Below are 23,722 nucleotides of genomic sequence, written 5' to 3'. Positions count from 1 at the left end.
TAGAGGGTCCTGTGGGATCCAGGGGAGATCATGGACGGGCTAGTGGGGAAACCCATTAATGTGCTGTCCCATAGTGTCCTCTAAAGGGGGGAGGTGTGAGGAATATGACATTCATACATGTCAGCAACAGCCACTTATCATATGTACACACCTCCTGCCCTGCAGCAAGGAGAAATAACCCAGATCTGGTCACCAAATGGCTCGTGACAAAAGCCAATTAAGACTAAGGAAGAAGCTCTAACCAGAGGAAGCTCCCTGCTGACAAAGGAATTCAGCTAGGGAAGTGGGCAGACATTCTGTAGTCAATGTGACTGCGGGGGAAAGGTACAATATTGGGGACTGCTTTGCTCCCAGAAATAGGGCAGGCATATTTCCAGCTTCCTGACGGCGAGATGCATGTTGCACATTTTCCCTAAATTGTGGGATGTGTTTATCAGTCCATAATTAATAACTCGCCGAGTGAAGCCAACAGACACTTCGTGTTTCTTATCCATTGATAGATCAAATCATAACTAGAAATATGTTGGTCATATCTTCCGCGTGGGACACTTATAGGTGGAGAAATGGGGAAAACTTCCAATTTATAACTTTTTGGAGGCTGAAGGCACATACAATGTCCAGCCCTGTCTTGGGTCACAAAGGGGGCGGTACGTGGGAGGTACATGGTTCATAAAAATGAGAATGGCCATTTTGAGGTTGTCTTTTCTCTGAGAAGTTGCGTCTAGTAACGTGTGGGAAAGTCCCAAGGAAGTCAGTGGCTCCACTGCACCTCTCCTGTCTCGAACCGGCATCAGGTCTAATTCTAAGGAACAAGGTAACTGATCCATCTGTGTATCTGCTTGCAACCATAACTTATTCGTAACTGTATTTCTGACATATCTGTAAATCTCATCTTGTATATAGTGTATTATAGTATGCCCTTATGGCGATCAAATATATAATTTAATCCTGGGCTGTTTTTTTATCTCGATTCCTATTTCCCATGTCCGTGAGTTCGGTTTAATCTTACACGCTACCTGGGCTGGTTTCTGGTGCAATATAGTCCGTGCTAATGGACCAGGCCTATTTCTAACGAGGAACTGGTGGCAGACTACTGAACTGGCCAAAAGAGTCCTGTTTTGCTGGGGCTAGCGGACAGGATCTGTCGGAGTTGGGAGCAAGTAAGGTGCCGCGCCGGAGGTTGCTCGGTCTCCCTCCTCGTGTCTCCCTGTGCCCGCTTGGCAGGAGGTGTCAGTGTTACACTGTGTCAAGCGGACCGTACGTACCCCTTGGGGGCGCAGAACGTTGTGTGTTGGTGGAAGTGACGAGGTCGTATCGCGTGGCTCCGACGTATTAGAGACATCAGGGTGGTGCTGCGAGGTGCAGTTTCATCACAGATTTACAGGTCAACGAACGAGCGGTGGCCTGTCTGCGTGTCCCATTTCCCAAATTTGTATTTATTTATTATTTTTTTTTTTTTTTGTTTTTTTTAATGTACCAAATTTGTAGTTGCAGCCAGAAGTAGGTATCCTGACATTCACAAACTGGGATTAGTCTAATAATTACATCACTGATTGAAATGGTTTTTGTTTTTTTTTTCTTTCAGACATTGTTCCTAAATTCAACACCTGTCACCGAGCATTGCAACTGATTGCACAATACGCTCCTTCGTGAGTATTGTGAAGTGGAAACCACCGACATTGCGTATAGGTTCCAGTACACATTAGATAAAAGTTGGATTCACTCCCTTTCCCTCATCCCCTACCCGATTTCAGAAGGATCAGTCGCCCATCTGATTGCAGGGGGCTCCTAACAGATGATTTCGGGGGCCATAATGATTTTGAGGTTGGGATTAATCTCTTAGGCAGGAGGCGGGAGAGATATCCCTGTTGATGCCTCCCATTTATTTTACATACGGCATTTAGAATGTATGTTTATGTAGTGGATAAACCCATAAACAATTATTTTTTTAATTTTTTTAATGTATATTATTATTTCTTTGTCGCTCTATTGGGAGACCCAGACAATTGGGGTGTATAGGCTATGCCTCCGGAGGCCGCACAAAGTATTACACTCAAAAGTGTTAAGCCCCTCCCCTTCTGCCTATACACCCCCCGTGCTCCCACGGGCTCCTCAGTTTTTTGCTTTGTGCGGAGGAGGTCAGACACGCACAGCACAGCTCCACAAATTAGTCAGCAGCAGCTGCTGACTATGTCGGTTGGAAGAAAAGTGGGCCCATATAGGGCCCCCAGCATGCTCCCTTCTCACCCCACTCTTGTCGGCGGTGTTGTTAAGGTTGAGGTATCCATTGCGGGTACGGAGGCTGGAGCCCACATGCTGCTTTCCTTCCCCATCCCCCTCAGGGCTCTGGGTGAAGTGGGATCCTATCGGTCTCCAGGCACTGAGACCGTGCTTCATCCACAACTCCTGTGGAGCCTGCTGGATAGGAGCCGGGTACCGTTCAGGGACATGGCCCTGCTACGTGAAGGTACTCTGTATCCCTGTGGGGACCGCGCACGGCAACACCTCAGCTTTGCTGGGTGTGCTAGTGCACCGGGGGACCGGGTTAAACTGTGCCATTACACACTCAGCGTCGCTGAGTGTGTTTATATGTAGGGGCTACCGCGCTAACCGCCGCTGCCATGGGAAACTGCGGCGCGGCTGGGACTTGTAGTTCGCCGGGGACTTCGGCGTTGGCCGCGCTTTTACGGCGGCCACGCTTATACTCGAGTCCCCGGCTTGGCTTGCGGCCTAGTTTCCCTTTCTCCCGCCCTCAGCCCTGACAGGCAGGGGAAGGGCGGGACGCTGCACGGAAGAGCAGCACTGAGGGCTGGAATATGATTTCCATACTCCACCCCCCTCACTGTGCACAGTGTGAGCACCACGGCTACGCCCACGGCTCCCTCCTCTCGTCAGGACGCCGCAGCCATTTCCTGTCAGCTCCTACGACGCTGCAGAGAGGGACAAACCCTGAGAGACCCAGACACGGTCTCTGGTGGCCTCATAACCGCTTTAGGCGGATGGTAAGCAGCACCTGTGGTGCTAGCCTCATGGTGCTGTAGTGTACTGATACATTATTTGTTTTTAGTATATATTTTACACTGTATGAGCACAGTTCATTCTGGCTATATACCCTAGTGTGTTACTCAGGGAAAACAATAGCATGGCGCCCACAAAAGGCAGGGGTGCCAAAAACACAGGCTTATTATGCTGCCTGCGGCGCTTGTACGACCCAGCTGCCGGCAGGTTCCATTAACCCTCATTGTGTGCATGTTCGGCCCCGGTGACACTTCTTTAACCAGGGCCTCTGCTAAGAGGGGCCCAGGGGGAGCCAACTGTTGACACTGTCCTAGTGACAGGGACGGAGTTTGCAAAACTCTCTGAGACTATGGCTAAGATACTAGAAGCCTTGCAGTCCAGGCCGGTATCTCAGCAAAGGGACTCTGTTGAATCATTGTTCCCTGGCCCCCCTCAGTTGGACCAACAATGTCCTCCCGGGGTATCTCATACATCCCAGGCTGAGGGTTCTGACTTAAACCCCAGCCCCAGACCGACTAAGCGGGCTCGCTTAGAATTTCCCTCGACATCATATTGTTCAGGGTCTCAGCGGGGGGAATCTCTGGTGATAATGCGGAGACAGCTGATCAGGATTCTGATCCTGAGGGCGCTCTCAATCTTAATACTCCAGACGGGGACGCCATACTGAATGTTCTTATTGCGTCCATCCATCAAATGCTGGATATTTCTCCCTCAGCTCCTCCGGCGGAGGAGTCAGCTTCTCTTCCACCGAGTATGTTTCTAGACCACTCTGATTTCAGAGAGGCAGTCCAGAATCATCATGCTTGTCCAGATAAGCGTTTTTTCTAAGCGCCTTAAGGATACACGTTATCCTTTTCCCCCTGACGTGGTTAAAGGTTGGACTCAGTGTCCCAAAGTGGATCCTCCAATCTCCAGACTGGCGGCTAGATCCATTCTTGCAGTGGACGAGGGGGCCTCGCTCAAGGATGCCACTGACAGGCAGATGGAGCTCTGGTTGAAATCCATCTATGAAGCTATCGGAGCTTCTTTTGCCCCAGCATTCGCAGCTGTATGGGCGCTACAAGCTATCTCAGCAGGTCAAGCACAAATTGAAGCAGCCACATGCACGGCCGCGCCACAAGTGGCATCCATTACCACCCAGACCTCGGCAATTGCGTCTTACGCTATTATTGCTGTCCTGGACTCTGCGAGCCGTACGGCGGTCGCGGCCGCCAATTCGGTGGTACTCCGCAGGGCCTTGTGGCTACGGGAATGGAAGGCAGATTCTGCTTCCAAAAAGCGCTTAACCAGTTTGCCAATTTCTGGCGACAGGCTGTTTGGCGAGCGTCTGGATGAAATCATCAAACAATCCAAGGGAAAGGATACATCCTTACCCCAGTCCAAACAGGACATACTCCAACGGAGGAGAGGGCAGTCGAGGTTTCGGTCCTTTCAGGGCGCGGGCAGGTCCCAATTCTCCTCGTCCAAAAGGTCTCAGAAAGTACAAAGGAACTCTGATGCATGGCGGTCTAAGTCACGTCCTTAAAAGGCCACCGGAGGCGCCGCTAACAAAGCGGCTTCCTCATGACTTTCGACCTCCTCTAGTAGCATCCGCGGTCGGTGGCAGGCTTTCCCGCTTTTGCGACACCTGGCTGCCACAAATAAAAGACCGCTGGGTGAGAGACATTCTGTCTCACGGTTACAAGATAGAGTTCACCTCTCGTCCCCCGACTCGATTCTTCAGGTCATCCCCGCCTCACTAGCGAGCCGAGGCTCTTCTGCAGGCGCTGCGCACTCTGAAGGCAGAAGGAGTGGTGATCCCGGTTCCTCTTCAGCAACTGAGCCACGGTTTTTTCTCCAACTTGTTTGTGGTCCCAAAGGAGGACGGGTCTTTCCGCCCGGTCCTGGACCTGAAACTGCTCAACAAACATGTAAAAACCAGACGGTTCAGGATGGAATCCCCCCGCTCCGTCATCGCCTCAATGTCCCAAGGAGATTTCCTTGCGTCGATCGATATCAAAGATGCTTATCTCCACGTACCGATTGCTCCAGAGCACCAGCGCTTCTTGCGCTTCGCCATAGGAAATGAACACCTGCAGTTCGTGGCACTGCCGTTCGGCCTGGCAACAGCCCCACGGGTTTTTACCAAGGTTATGGCTACTGTAGTAGCGGTCCTCCACTCTCAGGGTCACTCGGTGATCCCGTACTTGGATACTGATCAAGGCACCCTCTCAAGAGGCATGCCAACGCAGCCTCGACGCTTCCCTGGAGACTCTCCAGGGTGTCGGGTGGATCATCAATTTTACAAAGTCAAATCTGACACCGGCCCAATCGCTGACATATCTTGGCATGGAGTTTCATACCCTCTCAGCGATAGTGAAGCTTCCGCTGATCAAGCAGTAGTCACTACAGAAAGGGGTACAATCTCTCCTTCAAGGCCAGTCACACTCCTTGAGGCGCCTCATGCACTTCCGGGGGAAGATGGTGGCAGCAATGGAGGCAGTCCCTTTCGCGGAGTTTCACCTGCGTCCCCTTCAATGGGACATCCTACGCAAATGGGACAGGAAGCCGACGTCCCTCGACAGGACCGTCTCCCTCTCTCAGGCGACCAAAGCTTCCCTTCGGTGGTGGCTCCTTCCCACTTCATTATCGAAGGGGATATCCTTCCTACCCCCATCCTGGGAAGTAGTCACGACAGACGCGAGTCTGTCAGGGTGGGGAGCGGTTTTTCTCCACCACAGGGCTCAGGGTACGTGGACCCAGCAAGAGTCCTCGCTTCAGATCAACGTGCTGGACATACGGGCAGTGTATCTTGCCCAGAAAGCGTTCCAGCAGTGGCTGGAGGGCAAGCAGATCCGAATTCAGTCGGACAATTCCACAGCGGTGGCATACTTCAACCACCAAGGCGACACACGCAGCCGGCAAGCCTTCCAGGAAGTCCGGCGGATTTTGATGTGGGTGGAAGCCACGGCATCCACCATATCCGCAGTTCACATCCCAGGCGTGGAAAACTGGGAAGCAGATTATTTCAGTTGCCAGGGCATGGACGCAGGGGAATGGTCCCTTCACCCGGACGTGTTTCAGGAGATCTGTTGCTGCTGGGGGGTGCCGGACGTCGACCTCATGGCGTCCCGGCACAACAACAAGGTACCAATGTTCATGGCACGGTCTCAAGATCCCAGAGCTCTGGCGGCAGACGCCTTAGTTCAGGATTGGTCGCAGTTTCAGCTCCCTTATGTGTTTCCTCCGCTGGCACTGTTGCCCAGAGTGTTACGCAAGATCAGGACCGACTGCCGCCGCGCCATCCTCGTCGCTCCAGACTGGCCAAGGTGGTCGTGGTACCCGGTTCTGTGGCATCTCACGGTCGGCCGACCGTGGACACTACCAGACCAAACAGACTTGCTATCTCGAGGGCCGTTTTTTCCATCTGAATTTTGCGGCCCTCAACCTGACTGTGTGGCCATTGAGTCCTGGACCCTAGCGTCTTCAGGGTTATCTCAAGACGTCTTTGCCACTATGAGACAGGCTAGGAAACCAACGTCCGCCAAGATCTACCACAGGACGTGGAAAATTTTCCTGTCGTGGTGCTCTGCTCAGGGTTTTTTCTCCCTGGCCTTTTGCCTTGCCCACTTTTCTGTCCTTCTTTCAATCTGGACTGGAAAAGGGTTTGTCGCTCGGCTCCCTTAAGGGACAAGTCTCAGCGCTCTCTGTGTTTTTCCAGAAGCGCCTAGCCAGGCTTCCACAGGTACGCACGTTCCTGCAGGGGGTTTGTCACATCGTTCCACCTTACAAGAGGCTGTTAGAACCCTGGGATCTAAACAGGGTTCTGATGGTTCTTCAGAAACCACCATTCGAGCCAATGAGAGATATTTCCCTCTCACAACTTTCGCAGAAAGTGGTTTTTTCTAGTAGCAGTCACTTCTCTTCGGAGAGTGTCTGAGCTAGCAGCATTGTCGTGCAAAGCCCCTTTCCTGGTGTTTCACCAGGACAAGGTGGTTCTACGTCCGGTTCCGGATTTTCTCCCTAGGGTGGTATCCTCCTTTCATCTCAATCAGGATATCTCCTTACCTTCTTTTTATCCTCATCCAGTTCACCAATGTGAAAAGGATTTGCACTTGTTAGATTTGGTGAGAGCACTCAGACTCTACATTTCTCGTACGGCGCCCTTGCGCCGCTCGGATGCACTCTTTGTCCTTGTCGCTGGCCAGAGTAAAGGGTCACAGGTTTCCAAATCAACTTTGGCTCGGTGGATCAAGGAGCCAATTATCGAAGCTTACCGTTCGGCTGGGCTTCCGGTTCCATCAGGGCTGAGGGCCCATTCTACCAGAGCCGTGGGCGCGTCCTGGGCTTTGAGGCACCAGGCTGCGGCTCAGCAGGTGTGTCAGGCGGCTACCTGGTCGAGCCTGCACACTTTCACGAAACACTATCAGGTGCATACCTATGCTTCGGCGGATGCCAGCCTAGGTAGACGAGTCCTTCAGGCGGCGGTTGCCCACCTGTAGGAAGAGGCCGTTTTACGGCTCTCTTACGAGGTATTATTTTACCCACCCAGGGACTGCTTTTGGACGTCCCAATTGTCTGGGTCTCCCAATAGAGCGACAAAGAAGAAGGGAATTTTGTTTACTTACCGTAAATTCCTTTTCTTCTAGCTCTAATTGGGAGACCCAGCACCCGCCCCTGTTTTTTTGTGTACACATGTTGTTCATGTTGAATGGTTTCAGTTCTCCGATATTCCTTCGGATTGAAGTTACTTTAAACCAGTTTATAATTCTTTTTCCTCCTTCTTGCTTTTGCACCAAAACTGAGGAGCCCGTGGGAGCACGGGGGGTGTATAGGCAGAAGGGGAGGGGCTTTACACTTTTGAGTGTAATACTTTGTGCGGCCTCCGGAGGCATAGCCTATACACCCCAATTGTCTGGGTCTCCCAATTAGAGCTAGAAGAAAAGGAATTTACGGTAAGTAAACAAAATTCCCTTCTTCTTCGTAACCCTGGGGGCCTTGAAGCAGTAATCATTTGAGCCCAGTATTGTCTACTGTAGTATTGTAGTATTACAGGTCTCTTATGAAGCCCAGCCACAGACCGGGCTTCATTGCAGTGCATACTTGACAATAAAATCTAGTTGGCTAATTGCTTTGTGTATTAGGGGCGATAATGGACAGCAAGAGAGATGCCCCTCCCCATTCCCAATCTCTTAAATGTTCCTGTTCTGATTGACAGGGGTTAAACTTCACCATCCAGAGCTTGCTTCGATCAAAGCAGCTACACTCAGGTGCTACTTGCATCCACACTAAAGGGAGTTGGGTCTGTTACTGTTTCTACTCCTTCTATGCAGTGCGCACATCCATCGCCTGATCCCTCTCCTACTATGCAGTGCGCACATCCATCGCCTGATCCCTCTCCTACTATGCAGTGCGCACATCCATTGCCTGATCCCTCTCCTACTATGCAGTGCGCACATCCATCGCCTGATCCCTCTCCTACTATGCAGTGCGCACATCCATCGTCTGATCCCTCTCCTACTATGCAGTGCGCACATCCATCGTCTGATCCCTCTCCTACTATGCAGTGCGCACATCCATCGCCTTATCCCTCTCCTACTATGCAGTGCGCACATCCATCGCCTGATCCTCTCCTACTATGCAGTGCGCACATCCATCGCCTGATCCCTTTCCAACTATGTAGTGCGCACATCCATCGCCTGATCCCTCTCCTACTATGCAGTGCGCACATCCATCGCCTGATCCCTGTCCTACTATGCAGTGTGCATATCCATCCCCTGATCCCTTTCCAACTATGTAGTGCGCACATCCATCGCCTGATCCCTCTCCTACTATGCAGTGCGTACATCCATCGCCTGATCCCTCTCCTACTATGCAGTGCGCACATCCATCGCCTTATCCCTCTCCTACTATGCAGTGCGCACATCCATCGCCTGATCCCTCTCCTACTATGCAGTGCGCACATCCATCGCCTGATCCCTCTCCTACTATGCAGTGCACACATCCATCGCCTGATCCCTCTCCTACTATGCAGTGTGCACATCCAGCGCCTGATCCCTCTCCTACTATGCAGTGCGCACATCCATCGCCTTATCCCTCTCCTACTATGCAGTGCGAACATCCATCGCCTGATCCCTCTCCTACTATGCAGTGCACACATCCATCGCCTGATCCCTCTCCTACTATGCAGTGTGCACATCCAGCGCCTGATCCCTCTCCTACTATGCAGTGCGCACATCCATCGCCTTATCCCTCTCCTACTATGCAGTGCGAACATCCATCGCCTGATCCCTCTCCTACTATGCACTGCGCACATCCATCGCCTGATCCCTCTCCTACTATGCACTGCGCACATCCATCGCCTGATCCCTCTCCTACTATGCACTGCGCACATCCATCGCCTGATCCCTCTCCTACTATGCACTGCGCACATCCATCGCCTGATCCCTCTCCTACTATGCAGTGTGCACATCCATCGCCTGATCCCTCTCCTACTATGCAGTGCGCACATCCATCGCCTGATCCCTCTCCTACTATGCAGTGCACACATACACTATACATCTGCTGAAAGTGTCTCTTTAACATGTATATTAGTTTTTAATTAATACAAAATAGTATAAAAAATAAAAAATGTTCATGCTTATCCTTATTCATACAGTTAGGTATACATTGGGTTTGGGGTGGGGGATGATGACAGCAGCCCTTTAGCTCGTGTTTTGTTTTGTTTTTTTTACAGTATTTTATGGGTTTGTTTTTTTTAATGTTTTAAATATCTGTGTGTTTCCCTGCAGAGCTCCACGATTCCTAATGCCAATTCTTGTGGAAAAATTTCCCTATATCAAGAAATCGTCAAGAATCATGGTAAGATTTCCATTCTAAATTCCTAATTCTCTAGTTTTTATTTTGTCCCTAGTAGTAGATATTGTATCAGCTGATCTGTCGTCACATACAGCAGTATGACTTATCTCGCCTGGCCCCCCAATTGCTATTATTACTATTATTTATTATTATAGCGCCATTTATTCCATGGCGCTTTACATGTGAAAGGGGTATACATAATAAGGGCAAGTACAATAATCAAACAATAAAAGGCACAGACAGGTACAGGAGGACAGAAGACTCTGCCCGCGAGGGCTCACAGACTAAAAGGGATAAGTGAGGATACAGTAAGTGAGGGTGGAGCTGGTCGTGTGGCGCTATATTACACTGAGGGTTACGGCAGGTTGTAGGCTTGTTGGAAGAGGTGGGTCTTTAGGTTCCTTTTTGAAGCTAGTCAAGGTAGGCGAGAGTCTGATGTGTTGTGGCAGAGCATTCCAGAGTATAGGGGAGGCGCGAGAGAAATCTTGGATGTGATGGTGGGAAGAGGAGATGAGAGGGGAGTAGAGAAGGAGATCTTGTGAGGATCGAAGGTTACGTGCAGGTAAGTACCAAGAGACTAGGTCACAGATGTAGGGAGGAGACAGGTTGTGGATGGCTTTGTAGGTCATGGTTAGGGTTTTGAACTGGAGTCTTTGGGCAATGGGAAGCCAGTGAAGGGATTGGCAGAGAGGAGAGGTCGGGGAGTAGCGGGTGGGACAGGTGGATTAAGCCGGGCAGCATAGTTTAGAATAGATTGTAGGGGTGCGAGACTGTTAGAAGGGAGGCCACAGAGCAGGAGGTTGCAATAATCCAGGCAGGCGATAATAAGGGCATACACTAGGGGTTTTGCAGCTTGTTGGGAAAGGAATGTACGGATCCGGGAAATAATTTTGAGTTGGAGGCGGCAGGAGGTGCAGAGGGCTTGGATGTGTGGCTTGAAAGAGAGATCAGAGTCTAGAGTTACTCCCAGGCAGCGAGCGTGTGGCACTGGGGAAAGTGAGCAGCCATTGACATTGAGGGATATGTCAGGTGGGGGGGTTGAGTGAGGAGGAGGAAAGATGATGATTTCTGTTTTGTCCATGTCCAGTTTACTTCATAAGTACTGCACTGCATTACTTGAATTTAGTATGATTATAGATATACTAGAAGGTGGCCCGATTCTAAGGCATCGGGTATTCTAGAATTTATTGTGTAGTTAATGTATGATTTTTGTTATATATATATATATATATATATATATATATATATATATATATATATATATATATATATATATATATATATATATATATATATAGATGTTGTGTGTAGTTGCCAAGTGTTTGTGTAGGGCACTGTAAATGTTCTGGGTGTTGTCTGGGTGTGGCGGGGGGTGAGAGCGGTGTTTGTGTGTTGCGTTGTTTGTGGAGCGCAGTGTGTCTGCAGCGTTGTGTGTGTGGTGCTGTGTTTGTTGCGAGGTTTGTGTGTGTGGGGTGCGTGTTTTGGGGGAGGTATGTTTTGTGCAGTGTGTATGTGTTGCTTGGTGTGTGCGTATATTTGTGTGTGCCGCAGTGTTTGTGTGTTGGGTGTTGTGTGTGTGGGTGTCTGTGCAGGGCGGTGTTTGTGGTTCCCAGTGTGTGTGTGGTGTGTTGTGCGGTGTGTATGTTTTGGGGGGAGTTGTGCACCCCCATCGTGCTCCATTCCCCATGCTGCGCACCCCCCATCGTGCTCCATCCCCCATGTTGCGGACTCCTCAGAGAGGAGTATAATAACAGGACTATAATAGGAGGAATATAATTGGAAAAGTAGTCCTGGGGGGAGAAGAGTATAATTAAAGGTGTAGTCCTGGGGAGAGAGGAGTATAATAGGAGTTGTTGTCCTGGAGGTGAGGAGTATAATAGGAGGAGTAGTCCTGGAGGTGAGGAGTATAATAGGAGTAGTCGTCCTGGGGAGAGAGGAGGATAATAGGAGGAGTAGTCCTGGGGAGAGAGGAGGAGTAGTCCTGGAGGTGAGGAGTATAATGGGAGGAGTAGCCCTGGAGGTGAGGAGTAGACCTGGAGGTGAGGAGTATAATAGGAGGAGTAGTCCTGGGGAGAGAGGAGGATAATAGGATGAGTAGTCCTGGGGAGAGAGGAGTATAATAGGAGAAGTAGCCCTGGAGGTGAGGAGTATAATAGGAGGAGTAGTCCTGGGGGGAGAGGAGTATAATAGGAGGAGTAGTCCTGGGGGGAGAGGAGTATAATAGGAGGAGTAGTCCTGTGGAGAGAGGAGTATAATAGGAGGAGTAGTCCTGTGGAGAGAGGAGTATAATAGGAGGAGTAGTCCTGGGGGGAGAGGAGTATAGGTGCCCAATGTGTGCGGGGGGCGGGGCCGAGCGGCCAATGCGACAGTTGTCACTGTAATGCCGTCATTTTGGAGCAAGACAGACAGAATAAGACAGTTATATATATGTATGTTATATGTATGTATGTATGTGTGTGTGTGTGTGTGTGTGTATATATATATATATATATATATTGTGGTAAAGCCACTCACTCAGCCGAAGGGGATGAAGCAGGAACACCTCACTGGGTCACTGGTTACCAGGTTTTAATCACATAAGTCATAGTCCATGATCATGAGGAGAGCACTCCTTCCTCTTGCACAGCAAAATACAAAGGCCAAACAGAAGACCCCTGGGTGTGTCAAGAGGCCTGGCTTTTACCTCTGAGACCACACCCCGAGGTGGAGATACGGTGAACAGCCATCCCACCCATCCCTTTAGCTGTTCACAGCAAGCCCGGCCCAGGTAATACCGATTAACCCTCTCAGTACCTAATGTGCTGGAGTATTACATCCGGGTTTACATCACTGAATGCAGAAGTCGCAGCAACACGTATCTCCCCTCGTGCACTCGGCCTGGCCCCGCCCCCCACATGGATTGGCCGCTCGCCCCGGCCCTCCGCACGCATCGCCCGCTCCAGCATACACCGGCTCCCGGTACACGTGCAGTGAGGCGGCATACGCTGACGCCTCGCCCGCTCGGCCCCGCCCCCGGCACACGTTGGCCCGCTGGGCCCCGCCCCGGCACACGTTGGCCCGCTGGCGGGTGCGCAGCATGTGGGGGATGGAGCACGATGGCGGGTGCGCAGCATGTGGGGGATGGAGCACGATGGCGGGTGCGCAGCATGGGGGATGGAGCACAATGGGGGGTGCGCAGCATTGGGGATGGAGCACGATGGGGGTGCACACCTCCCCCCAAAACACACACACACCGTCACACGCGCACTGCACAACACACCACACACACACTGGGAACCACAAACACCGCACTACACAGACACCCACACACACAGACAACGCCGCACACACACAACACCCAACACACAAACGCCGTGGCATACACAAATATACGCACATACCACGCAACACACACACACACTGCACAAAACATACCTCCCCCCAAAACACACACACGCACCCCACAGCCACACCCACACAAACCGCGCAACACACACAGCACCACACACACACAATGCTGCAGACACACAGCGCTCCACAAACAACGCAACACACACAACACCGCTCTCACACACACCCCACCCAGACAACACCCAGAACATTTTACAGCGCCCCACACAAACACTTGGCAACTACACACAACAACATCTATATATATATAACAAAAATCATACATTAACTACCCAATAAATTCTAGAATACCCGATGCCTTAGAATTGGGCAACCTTCTAATATATATAATATATATATTATAGTATATGTAAGATTTTTTTCAAGGGGGGATTTTTTTTTCTTTCTATTTACCATCAAGACCTAGTAATTAGTGATGGGCGGACCCGGACTGTAAAAGACCGGAACCACGCAGTTTCAAACTTACCCAAGTGCCGGGCGGGCCTGGGTTTCAGAGTGTTGATACGGATCCGGCACTCGAGAAATAGAAAAAACAAAATCCACGAATGAAGCAAGCTCTTCAACTTACTGAGGCTCCGTCGCGGCTGTACACTGCTCCTGCGACTGCCCGTTTATTTCCAGTACTGCTCATTATTGCTCATCCATATGCACTGGTTTCCCCACCCATTGGCAGTCCTGGTGTCTGTGATTGGTTTCAGTCAGATGCGCCCCCAGCCTGTGTGACAGCATCTGAATACCACCAATCACAGGCGCTGTCTGTGGGTCACTATTGTGGTATAAAAATAAAAAAATTTGTAAAATAATTGGCATAGGGTCCCCCTGTGTTATAATACCCAGCACTTTTAAATCCCACGGCTACAGGCTGCAGCCCCCAGCCATGTGCTTGTGTTTACTGTGTATCAATATAGAAGGAACCGCTCGTCGCTTCATTGGGGGGCACAGGATACCATGGGGTGTATGCTGCTGGCTTTAGGAGGCTGACACTATGCGCATATGTTTTTGTGTTTTTTGTTTGTTTTTTTTTTAATTATTTAAATAAATTAAAAAAAGGCATGTGGTCACCCCAATTTTGATACCCAGCCATGATAAAGCCAAGAGATGGGGGCTGGTATTTTCAGGCTTGGGAGGCTTATTGGACCGCCCCCCAGCCTGAAAGTAGCAGATTGCAGCCACCCGCCGTTTCCCGATTGCCCTGGTGCAGTGGCAGTCAGGGTAATGAGGGATTAATAACAGCCCTAGATTAGTAATGGCAGGTGACACCCCCCCATTACTAATCTGTAAGTGAAAGTAAATAAATATCAACATCGACAAAAAAAAAAACATCCTCGTTCACCCCTTCATTTTTTTTGATATGCACCCAAAATAAGCGCATGTCTGAAGGCTGTGGCCTTTAGTCGTACGCTTTATCTGTGCTGGGTATCATAATATGGGGGGGTCCTAAGCCAAATTTTTTATTTATTTTTATACCGCGATAGATGCACACAGCGTCTGTGCCTGGAAGCGTCCTACACTGTCACTCAGGGTGGGGGTGTATCTGACTGCAACAAGTCACAGGCGCCGGTGGGCGGGGAAAGCAGTGCATATACAATGAAGGTAAATTATTGGCCCCGGAAGTGAATGTGCGGCCTGGGAGCTGTGTACAGCCATGAATGAGGCTTGGTAAATACAGCTCCTATCCCCCTATCCCTACCTACCACCATTTTTAATTTAATCTAATCTCTGGATTCTGGTCCCCATAAACTTTTTTGGGGACCGGAAGGGAAGCGGATTTTAAAAACCAGATAACAGAGACCCGCTGGTCCCGGTCATCTGCGAGTCTGCTCATCACTACTAGTAATGCATAAATATAATTAGCATTAACATTACATCTGATATCTCCAGTATTTAATCAGACCAGATGGACAGCAGTGTGAGCAGCCTCTTCTTATCTCAGCATCTCTGATATCTCCAGTATTATATCAGATAGACAAGGTGGACAGCAGTATGAGCAGCCTCTTCTTATCTCAGTACAATAGGATGAAGAGTTGCACACCAGTCACAATATATATGGGAATGATGAAAAGCAAAACTGCTATGGGAATGCTAGACTGAAAAATACAATGGACTATCTGAAAAAGTGAAAAACTTGAAAATGGAATATGCATAACTGCTATGAATAATAGGAATATAAGAGATGTTTCCCCAATTGTATTGATCAATGCAAAAGAGCCCCAAAACCAATGCCAAGGTAATCTCTATTTCTTCGGCGCTCCATTGGGAGACCCAGACGATTGGGTGTATAGCACTGCCCTCCGGAGGCCACACAAAGCAATTACACTAAAAAGTGTAAGGCCCCTCCCCTTCTGGCTATACACCCCCAGTGGGATCACTGGCTCACCAGTTTTCTGCTTTGTGCGAAGGAGGTCAGACATCCACGCATAGCTCCACTGTTTAGTCAGCAGTAGCTGCTGACTCTATCGGATGGAAGAAAAGAGAGCCCATATAGGGCCCCCAGCATGCTCCCTTCTCACCCCACTTGCGGTTTGTAAGGTTGAGGTACCCATTGCGGGTACGGAGGCTGGAGCCCACATGCTGCTTTCCTTCCCCATCCCCCTGAGGGGCTCTGTGGAAGTGGGATCTTACCGGCCCCCGAACCCTGAGGCCGAGCTCCATCCACAGACCCAGAGACCCTGCTGGAGGAGCTGAGTACAGTCAGGGACAAGGCCCTGCAACGTTCAGGTACTCTGTGTCCCCGCACAGACAGGCCACGCACACTCCAGGCTTGCTGGGTGTGCTAGTGCGCCGGGGGCACTAGCGCTGCGCGCTCGGGTTAGAGTCACTGCAGCTTAGCTGAGTGATTTTTGTCTTGGGAACTACCGCGCCGGCCGCTCCGGGAGCGGCGGCGCCGCTGGGACTTGTAGTGCGCCGGGGACTCGCGCTGCCCGCGCTTTTACGGCGGCAGCGCTCATAAATCTAGTCCCCGGCTTTTGCGGCCTAGTTACGGTTCGTTCCCGCCCCCACCCTGTCAATCAGGGAAAGGGAGAGACGCTGTGCAATAGGCAGCGCCGAGGGCTGGAGCCTTATTTACATGCTCCAGCCCTCTCACTGGGCACAGTGGGGACGCAAGTTTCCCGCTCTTGGTCTCAACACGCCCAGGGCCCGCCCCTCTCCACAGGACGCCGGCAGCCATTCCTGCATGCAGTCTGGCTGGAGAACGGACACAGGCTCTGGGGGACTCAGACAAGGGACTCTGGCGACCACACACCCGCGTTTATGCGGGCGGTAAGCTGCACATAAGTGCTGGCCCCACTAGTGCCACAGTGTTATTTAGTGCATTTTTTCTCTGTACCATATATATTTATATTGCACTGTACGGTCGCTTCTTGGCTTATACCCTCATTGCTCTGAGGAGACAACAACATGTCATCCGCAAAACGCAAGGGTGCCAAGGCACAGGCGGTACGCACTGCTTGTGCCGCATGTGGGGCTAATCTACCGGCAGGTTCCAATGACCCCCATTGTGTGCAATGTTCAATCCCTGTGCCACTTCGTCAGCCAGAGTCTATGGTAGTAGTGGCCCAGGCAGAGACGCCTGTGAACCCTGCCCCGGTGACGGGGACAGAATTTGCAGTTTTTGCTGATAAGATGTCTGTGACTATGACAAAAATCCTGGAAACCTTGCAGTCCAGGCCAGTTTCTCAGACCATGGACACTGCTGTGTCTATGCTCCCCGGTCCCCCTCAGTTGGAACTAATCCGTACTTCAAGGGGGTCCCAGGCATCACAGGCTGAAGACTCTGACTCGGATGACAGTCCCAGGCAGCCTAAGCGGGCTCGCTGGGAAAGACCCTCGCCGTCATCACACTGGTCAGGGTCTCAGCGAGACGAGGCTCTGTATGAGGAGACAGAGGTGGGTGATCAGGAATCTACTCCTGACACCGCTCTCAATCTAGATACCCCTGATGGTGACGCTATGGTAAATGACCTTATAGCGGCCATCAATAGACTGTTGGATATTTCTCCCCCAGCCCCTTCTGCTGAGGAGGCAGCTGCACAGCAGGAGAAGTTCCAGTTCCGGTATCCTAAGCGTAAATTGAGTACTTTTCTGGACCACTCTGACTTCAGAGAATCAGTCCAGAAACATCATGCTTATCCAGATAAGCGTTTCTCCAAACGTCTTAAGGATACACGTTATCCCTTTCCCCCTGACGTGGTCAAACGCTGGACCCAGTGTCCAAAGGTGGACCCCCCAATCTCCAGGCTTGCGGCTAGGTCCTTAGTTGCAGTGGAAGATGGGGCTTCACTTAAAGATGCCAATGACAGACAGATGGACCTTTGGTTAAAGTCTGTCTATGAAGCTATCGGCACGTCGTTTGCTCCAGCATTCGCGGCCGTGTGGGCACTCCAAGCTATTTCAGCTGGCCTGGCACAAGTGGACTCTATCATACGTCCAGCAGTGCCGCGAGTAGCGTCCCTAACTTCGCAAATGTCTGCGTTTGCGACTTACGCTATCAACGCTGTCCTGGACTCTACGAGCCGTACCTCAATGGCGTCTGCCAACTCTGTGGTTTTGCGCAGAGCCTTGTGGTTAAAGGAATGGAAAGCAGATTCTGCTTCCAAGAAATGTTTAACCAGCTTGCCACTATCTGGAGACAGACTGTTTGGTGAGCAATTGGCTGAGATCATTAAACAGTCCAAGGGTAAGGACTCCTCCTTACCCCAGCCCAGATCGAGCAAACCTCAACAGAGGAAGTGGCAGTCGAGGTTTCGGTCCTTTCGAGGCTCCAGCAAGACCCAATTCTCCTCGTCCAAAGGGACTCAGAAGGAGCAAAGGAGCTCAGATTCCTGGCGGGCTCATTCACGCCCCAAGAAAACAACCGGAGGAACCGCTTCCAAGGCGGCTGCCTCATGACTTTCGGCCTCATCCCTCCGCATCCTCGGTCGGTGGCAGGCTCTCCCGCTTTTGCGACATTTGGCTGCCACAGGTCAAAGACCGGTGGGTAGCAGACATTTTGTCTCACGGGTACAGGATAGAATTCAGTTCTCATCCTCCGCCTCGGTTCTTCAGAACCTCCCCACATCCCGACCGAGCAAATGCCCTTCTGCAGGCGGTGTGCTCACTAAGAGCAGAAGGAGTGGTGATCCCTGTTCCTCTGCAGGAACAAGGGCAAGGTTTTTACTCCAATCTCTTCGTGGTTCCAAAAAAGGACGGCTCGTTCCGTCCTGCTCTGGACCTAAAACTGCTCAACAAGCATGTGAACGCCAGGCGGTTCCGGATGGAATCCCTCCGCTCTGTCATTGCCTCAATGTCTCAAGGAGATTTCCTTGCATCAATAGACATCAAAGATGCTTATCTCCACGTGCCGATTGCTACAGAGCACCAACGTTTCCTACGTTTCGTGATAGGAGACGACCATCTCCAGTTCGTAGCTCTGCCATTTGGTCTGGCGACAGCCCCACGGGTTTTCACCAAGGTCATGGCGGCAGTGGTAGCAGTCTTGCATTCTCAGGGACACTCGGTGATCCCTTACTTGGACGATCTACTTGTCAAAGCACCCTCTCAAGAGGCATGCCAACACAGCCTGAATGTTGCGCTGGAGACTCTCCAGACTTTCGGGTGGATCATCAACTTTTCAAAGTCAAACCTGGCACCGACTCAATCACTAACGTATCTTGGCATGGAGTTTCATACTCTCTCAGCGATAGTGAAGCTTCCGCTGGACAAGCAGCGGTCACTACAGACAGGGGTGCAGTCTCTCCTTCAGGGTCAGTCGCACCCCTTAAGGCGCCTCATGCACTTCCTAGGGAAGATGATGGCAGCAATGGAGGCAGTCCCGTTCGCGCAGTTTCATCTGCGTCCACTTCAATGGGACATTCTCCGCCAATGGGACGGGAAGACAACTTCCCTAGACAGGAAAGTCTCCCTTTCTCAGACGGCCAAGGATTCTCTGCTATGGTGGCTTCTTCCCACCTCATTATCGCAGGGAAGATCATTCCTGCCCCCATCCTGGGCAGTGGTCACGACAGACGTGAGTCTGTCAGGGTGGGGAGCAGTTTTTCTCCACCACAGGGCTCAAGGGACGTGGACTCAGCAGGAATCCACCCTTCAGATCAATGTTCTGGAGATCAGGGCAGTGTATCTTGCCCTATTAGCCTTCCAGCAGTGGCTGGAAGGAAAACAGATCCGAATTCAGTCGGACAACTCCACAGCGGTGGCATACATCAACCACCAAGGAGGGACACGCAGTCGGCAAGCCTTCCAGGAAGTCAGGCGGATTCTGATGTGGGTAGAGGAAAGAGCATCCACCATATCAGCAGTTCACATCCCGGGCGTAGAAAACTGGGAAGCAGACTTCCTCAGTCGCCAGGGCATGGACGCAGGGGAATGGTCCCTTCACCCGGACGTGTTTCAGGAAATCTGCCGCCGCTGGGGTGTGCCGGACGTCGACCTAATGGCGTCTCGGCACAACAACAAGGTCCCGACCTTCATAGCGCGGTCTCGCGATCAAAGAGCTCTGGCGGCAGACGCCTTAGTGCAAGATTGGTCGCAGTTCCGGCTCCCTTATGTGTTTCCACCTCTGGCACTCTTGCCCAGAGTGTTACGCAAGATCAGATCCGATTGCGGCCGCGTCATACTCGTCGCCCCAGACTGGCCGAGGAGGTCGTGGTACCCGGATCTGTGGCATCTCACGGTCGGCCAACCGTGGGCACTACCAGACCGTCCAGACTTACTGTCCCAAGGGCCGTTTTTCCATCGGAATTCTGCGGCCCTGAACCTGACTGTGTGGCCATTGAGTCCTGGATCCTAGCGTCTTCAGGATTATCCCAAGGGGTCGTGGCCACCATGAGACAGGCTAGGAAGTCCACTTCTGCTAAGATCTACCACAGAACGTGGAAGATTTTCTTATCCTGGTGCTCTGCACAAGGAGTATCTCCCTGGCCATTCGCGTTACCTGTTTTTCTTTCCTTCCTGCAATCTGGGTTGGAAAAGGGCTTGTCGCTCGGCTCCCTTAAAGGGCAAGTCTCGGCACTATCCGTGTTTTTTCAGAAGCGTCTAGCACGACTTTCTCAGGTGCGCACGTTCCTGCAGGGGGTTTGTCATATCGTACCTCCGTACAGGCGGCCGTTAGATCCGTGGGATCTAAACAAGGTCCTTGTTGCTCTCCAGAAGCCGCCCTTCGAGCCTCTGAGGGATGTGTCACTTTCTCGACTCTCACAGAAAGTGGCCTTTCTGGTAGCGGTCACGTCTCTTCGGAGAGTGTCCGAACTAGCAGCGCTGTCATCCAAGGCTCCTTTCCTGGTGTTCCACCAGGACAAGGTAGTGCTGCGCCCCATTCAGGAGTTTCTCCCTAAGGTGGTATCCTCTTTTCATCTTAATCAGGATATCTCCTTGCCTTCCTTTTATCCGCATGCAGTTCATCGGTATGAAAAGGATTTACATTTGTTGGATCTGGTGAGAGCACTCAGAATCTACATTTCCCGCACGGCACCCCTGCGCCGCTCGGATGCACTCTTTGTCCTTGTCGCTGGTAAGCGCAAAGGGTCACAGGCTTCCAAAGCCACCCTGGCTCGATGGATCAAAGAACCAATTCTTGAAGCCTACCGTTCTGCTGGGCTTCCGGTTCCATCAGGGCTGAAGGCCCATTCTACCAGAGCCGTGGGTGCGTCCTGGGCATTACGACACCAGGCTACGGCTCAACAGGTGTGCCAGGCAGCCACCTGGTCGAGTCTGCACACTTTCACCAAACATTATCAGGTGCATACCTATGCTTCGGCGGACGCCAGCCTAGGTAGAAGAGTCCTGCAGGCGGCAGTTGCCTCCCCGTAGGGGAGGGCTGTCTTTGCAGCTCTAACATGAGGTATTTCTTTACCCACCCAGGGACAGCTTTTGGACGTCCCAATCGTCTGGGTCTCCCAATGGAGCGCCGAAGAAGAAGGGAATTTTGTTACTTACCGTAAATTCCTTTTCTTCTAGCTCCTATTGGGAGACCCAGCACCCGCCCTGTTGTCCTTCGGGATTTTTGGTTGTTTTTCGGGTACACATGTTGTTCATGTTGAATGGTTTTCAGTTCTCCGACGTATCTTCGGAGTGAATTTGTTTAAACCAGTTATTGGCTTTCCTCCTTCTTGCTTTTGCACTAAAACTGGTGAGCCAGTGATCCCACTGGGGGTGTATAGCCAGAAGGGGAGGGGCCTTACACTTTTTAGTGTAATTGCTTTGTGTGGCCTCCGGAGGGCAGTGCTATACACCCAATCGTCTGGGTCTCCCAATAGGAGCTAGAAGAAAAGGAATTTACGGTAAGTAACAAAATTCCCTTCTTCTTTGTCGCTCCATTGGGAGACCCAGACATTTGGGTGTATAGGCTATGCCTCCGGAGGCCGCACAAAGTATTACACTCAAAAGTGTTAAGCCTCTCCCCTTCTGCCTATACACCCCCCGTGCTCCCACGGGCTCCTCAGTTTTTTGCTTTGTGCGAAGGAGGTCAGACACGCACGCACAGCTCCACAGATTGGTCAGCAGCAGCTGCTGACCATGTCGGATGGAAGAAAAGTGGGCCCATATAGAGCCCCCAGCATGCTCCCTTCTCACCCCACTCTTGTCGGTGGTGTTGTAAGGTTGAGGTATCCATTGCGGGTACGGAGGCTGGAGCCCACATGCTGTTTTCCTTCCCCATCCCCCTCAGGGCTCTGGGTGAAGTGGGATCCTATCGGTCTCCAGGCACTGAGACCGTGCTTCATCCACAACTCCTGTGGAGCCTGCTGGATAGGAGCCGGGTATCGTTCAGGGACATGGCCCTGCTACTTGGAGGTACTCTGTATCCCTGTGGGGACAGCGCACAGCAACACTCCAGCTTTGCTGGGTGTGCTAGTGCACCGGGGACCACGGCGCTGACCGGGTTAATATGTGCCATTACACACTCAGCGTTGCTGAGTGTGTTTATGTATAGGGACTGCCGCACTGACCGCCGCGGCCATGGAAACACTGCGGCGCGGCTGGGACTTGTAGTGCGCCGGGGACTTTCACGCCGGCCGCGCTTTTACGGCGGCCGCGTTTATTACTAGAGTCCCCGGCTTTTTGCGGCCTAGTTTCCTTTCCTCCCGCCCACAGCCCTGACAGGCAGGGGAAGGGTGGGACGCTGCACAGAACGAGCAGCACTGAGGGCTGGAGCATGCTTTGCATACTCCACCCCTCTCACTGTGCACAGTGCGGGCACCAGTTCCCGCTCTTTCTGGGTCACGCCCACGGCTCCCTCCTCTCCTCAGGACGCCGGCAGCCATTCCTGTCAGCTCCTCGGACGCTGCAGAGGGGGACAAAGTCTGGGAGACCCAGGCAGGGACTCTGGTGGCCTCACAACCGCTTTAGGCGGGTGGTAAGCAGCACCTGTGGTGCTAGCCCCATTGTGCAGTAGTGTAACATTATATGTTTATGGTATATATGTTTTACACTGTATGGTGCACAGTTGATTTCTGGCTATATACCCTATTGTGTTACTCAGGGAAGATAATAGCATGGCGCCCACGAAAGGTAGGGGTGCCAAAACACAGGCTTATTATGTTGCCTGCGCCGCATGTACGACCCCGCTACCGGCAGGTTCCACTGACCCTCATTGTGTGCACTGTTCGGCCCCTGTGGCACTTACTCAGCCGGAGCCTCTGCTAAGAGGGGCCCAGGGGGAGCCACCTGCTAACACTGTTCAGGTGACGGGGACGGAGTTTGCAAAACTCTCTGAGACTATGGCTAAGATACTAAAAGCCTTGCAGTCCAGGCCGGTATCTCAGCACAGGGACTCTGTTGAATCTTTGTTTCCTGGCCCACCTCAGTTGGACCAACAATGTCCTCCCGGGGTATCTCATGGATCCCAGGCTGAGGGTTCTGACACAGACCCCAGCCCCAGACCGACTAAGCGAGCTCGCTTAGATTTTCCCTCGACATCATCATATTGTGCAGGGTCTCAGAGGGGGGAATCTCTGGTTGATGATGCGGAGACAGCTGATCAGGATTCTGATCCTGAGGCCGCTCTCAATCTTGATACTCCGGACGGGGACGCCATAGTGAACGACCTTATTGCGTCCATCAATCGTATGTTGGATATTTCCCCCTCAGCTCCTCCGGTGGAGGAGTCAGCTTCTCAGCAGGAGAAATTCCGTTTCAGGTTTCCCAAGCGTACACAGAGTATGTTTCTGGACCACTCTGATTTCAGAGAGGCAGTCCACAATCACCATGCTTGTCCAGATAAGCGTTTTTCTAAGCGCCTTAAGGATACACGTTATCCTTTTCCCCCTGACGTGGTCAAAAGTTGGGCTCAGTGTCCCAAAGTGGATCCTCCAATCTCCAGACTGGCAGCTAGATCCATACTTGCAGTGGAAGATGCGGCTTCACTCAAAGATGCCACTGACAGGCAGATGGAACTCTGGTTGAAGTCCATCTATGAAGCTATCGGCGCTTCTTTTGCCCCAGCGTTCGCAGCCGTATGGGCGCTACAAGCTATCTCAGCAGG

General features: G+C 51.6%; 1 protein-coding gene across 2 annotated transcripts in view; it reads left to right on the top strand.

Moving 5' to 3' along the window:
- The window catches only part of RRN3 (RNA polymerase I transcription factor RRN3), a 127,210-nt gene that overhangs the window by 37,021 nt on the left and 66,467 nt on the right, over positions 1-23,722 (top strand). For both annotated transcript variants that reach the window (XM_075317978.1, XM_075317977.1), the window contains exons 7-8: positions 1,586-1,649; positions 9,789-9,858. In XM_075317978.1, the coding sequence (XP_075174093.1) occupies positions 1,586-1,649; positions 9,789-9,858 (134 nt within the window). The remainder of the gene's footprint in view (positions 1-1,585; positions 1,650-9,788; positions 9,859-23,722) is intronic.

This window comes from Anomaloglossus baeobatrachus, chromosome 7 (assembly GCF_048569485.1).
Source record: "Anomaloglossus baeobatrachus isolate aAnoBae1 chromosome 7, aAnoBae1.hap1, whole genome shotgun sequence".
NCBI classification, from domain to species: Eukaryota; Metazoa; Chordata; class Amphibia; order Anura; family Aromobatidae; genus Anomaloglossus; species Anomaloglossus baeobatrachus.
The sequence above is the reverse complement of the archived record's forward strand: the minus strand, read 5'-3'. Positions and strand labels throughout refer to the sequence as shown.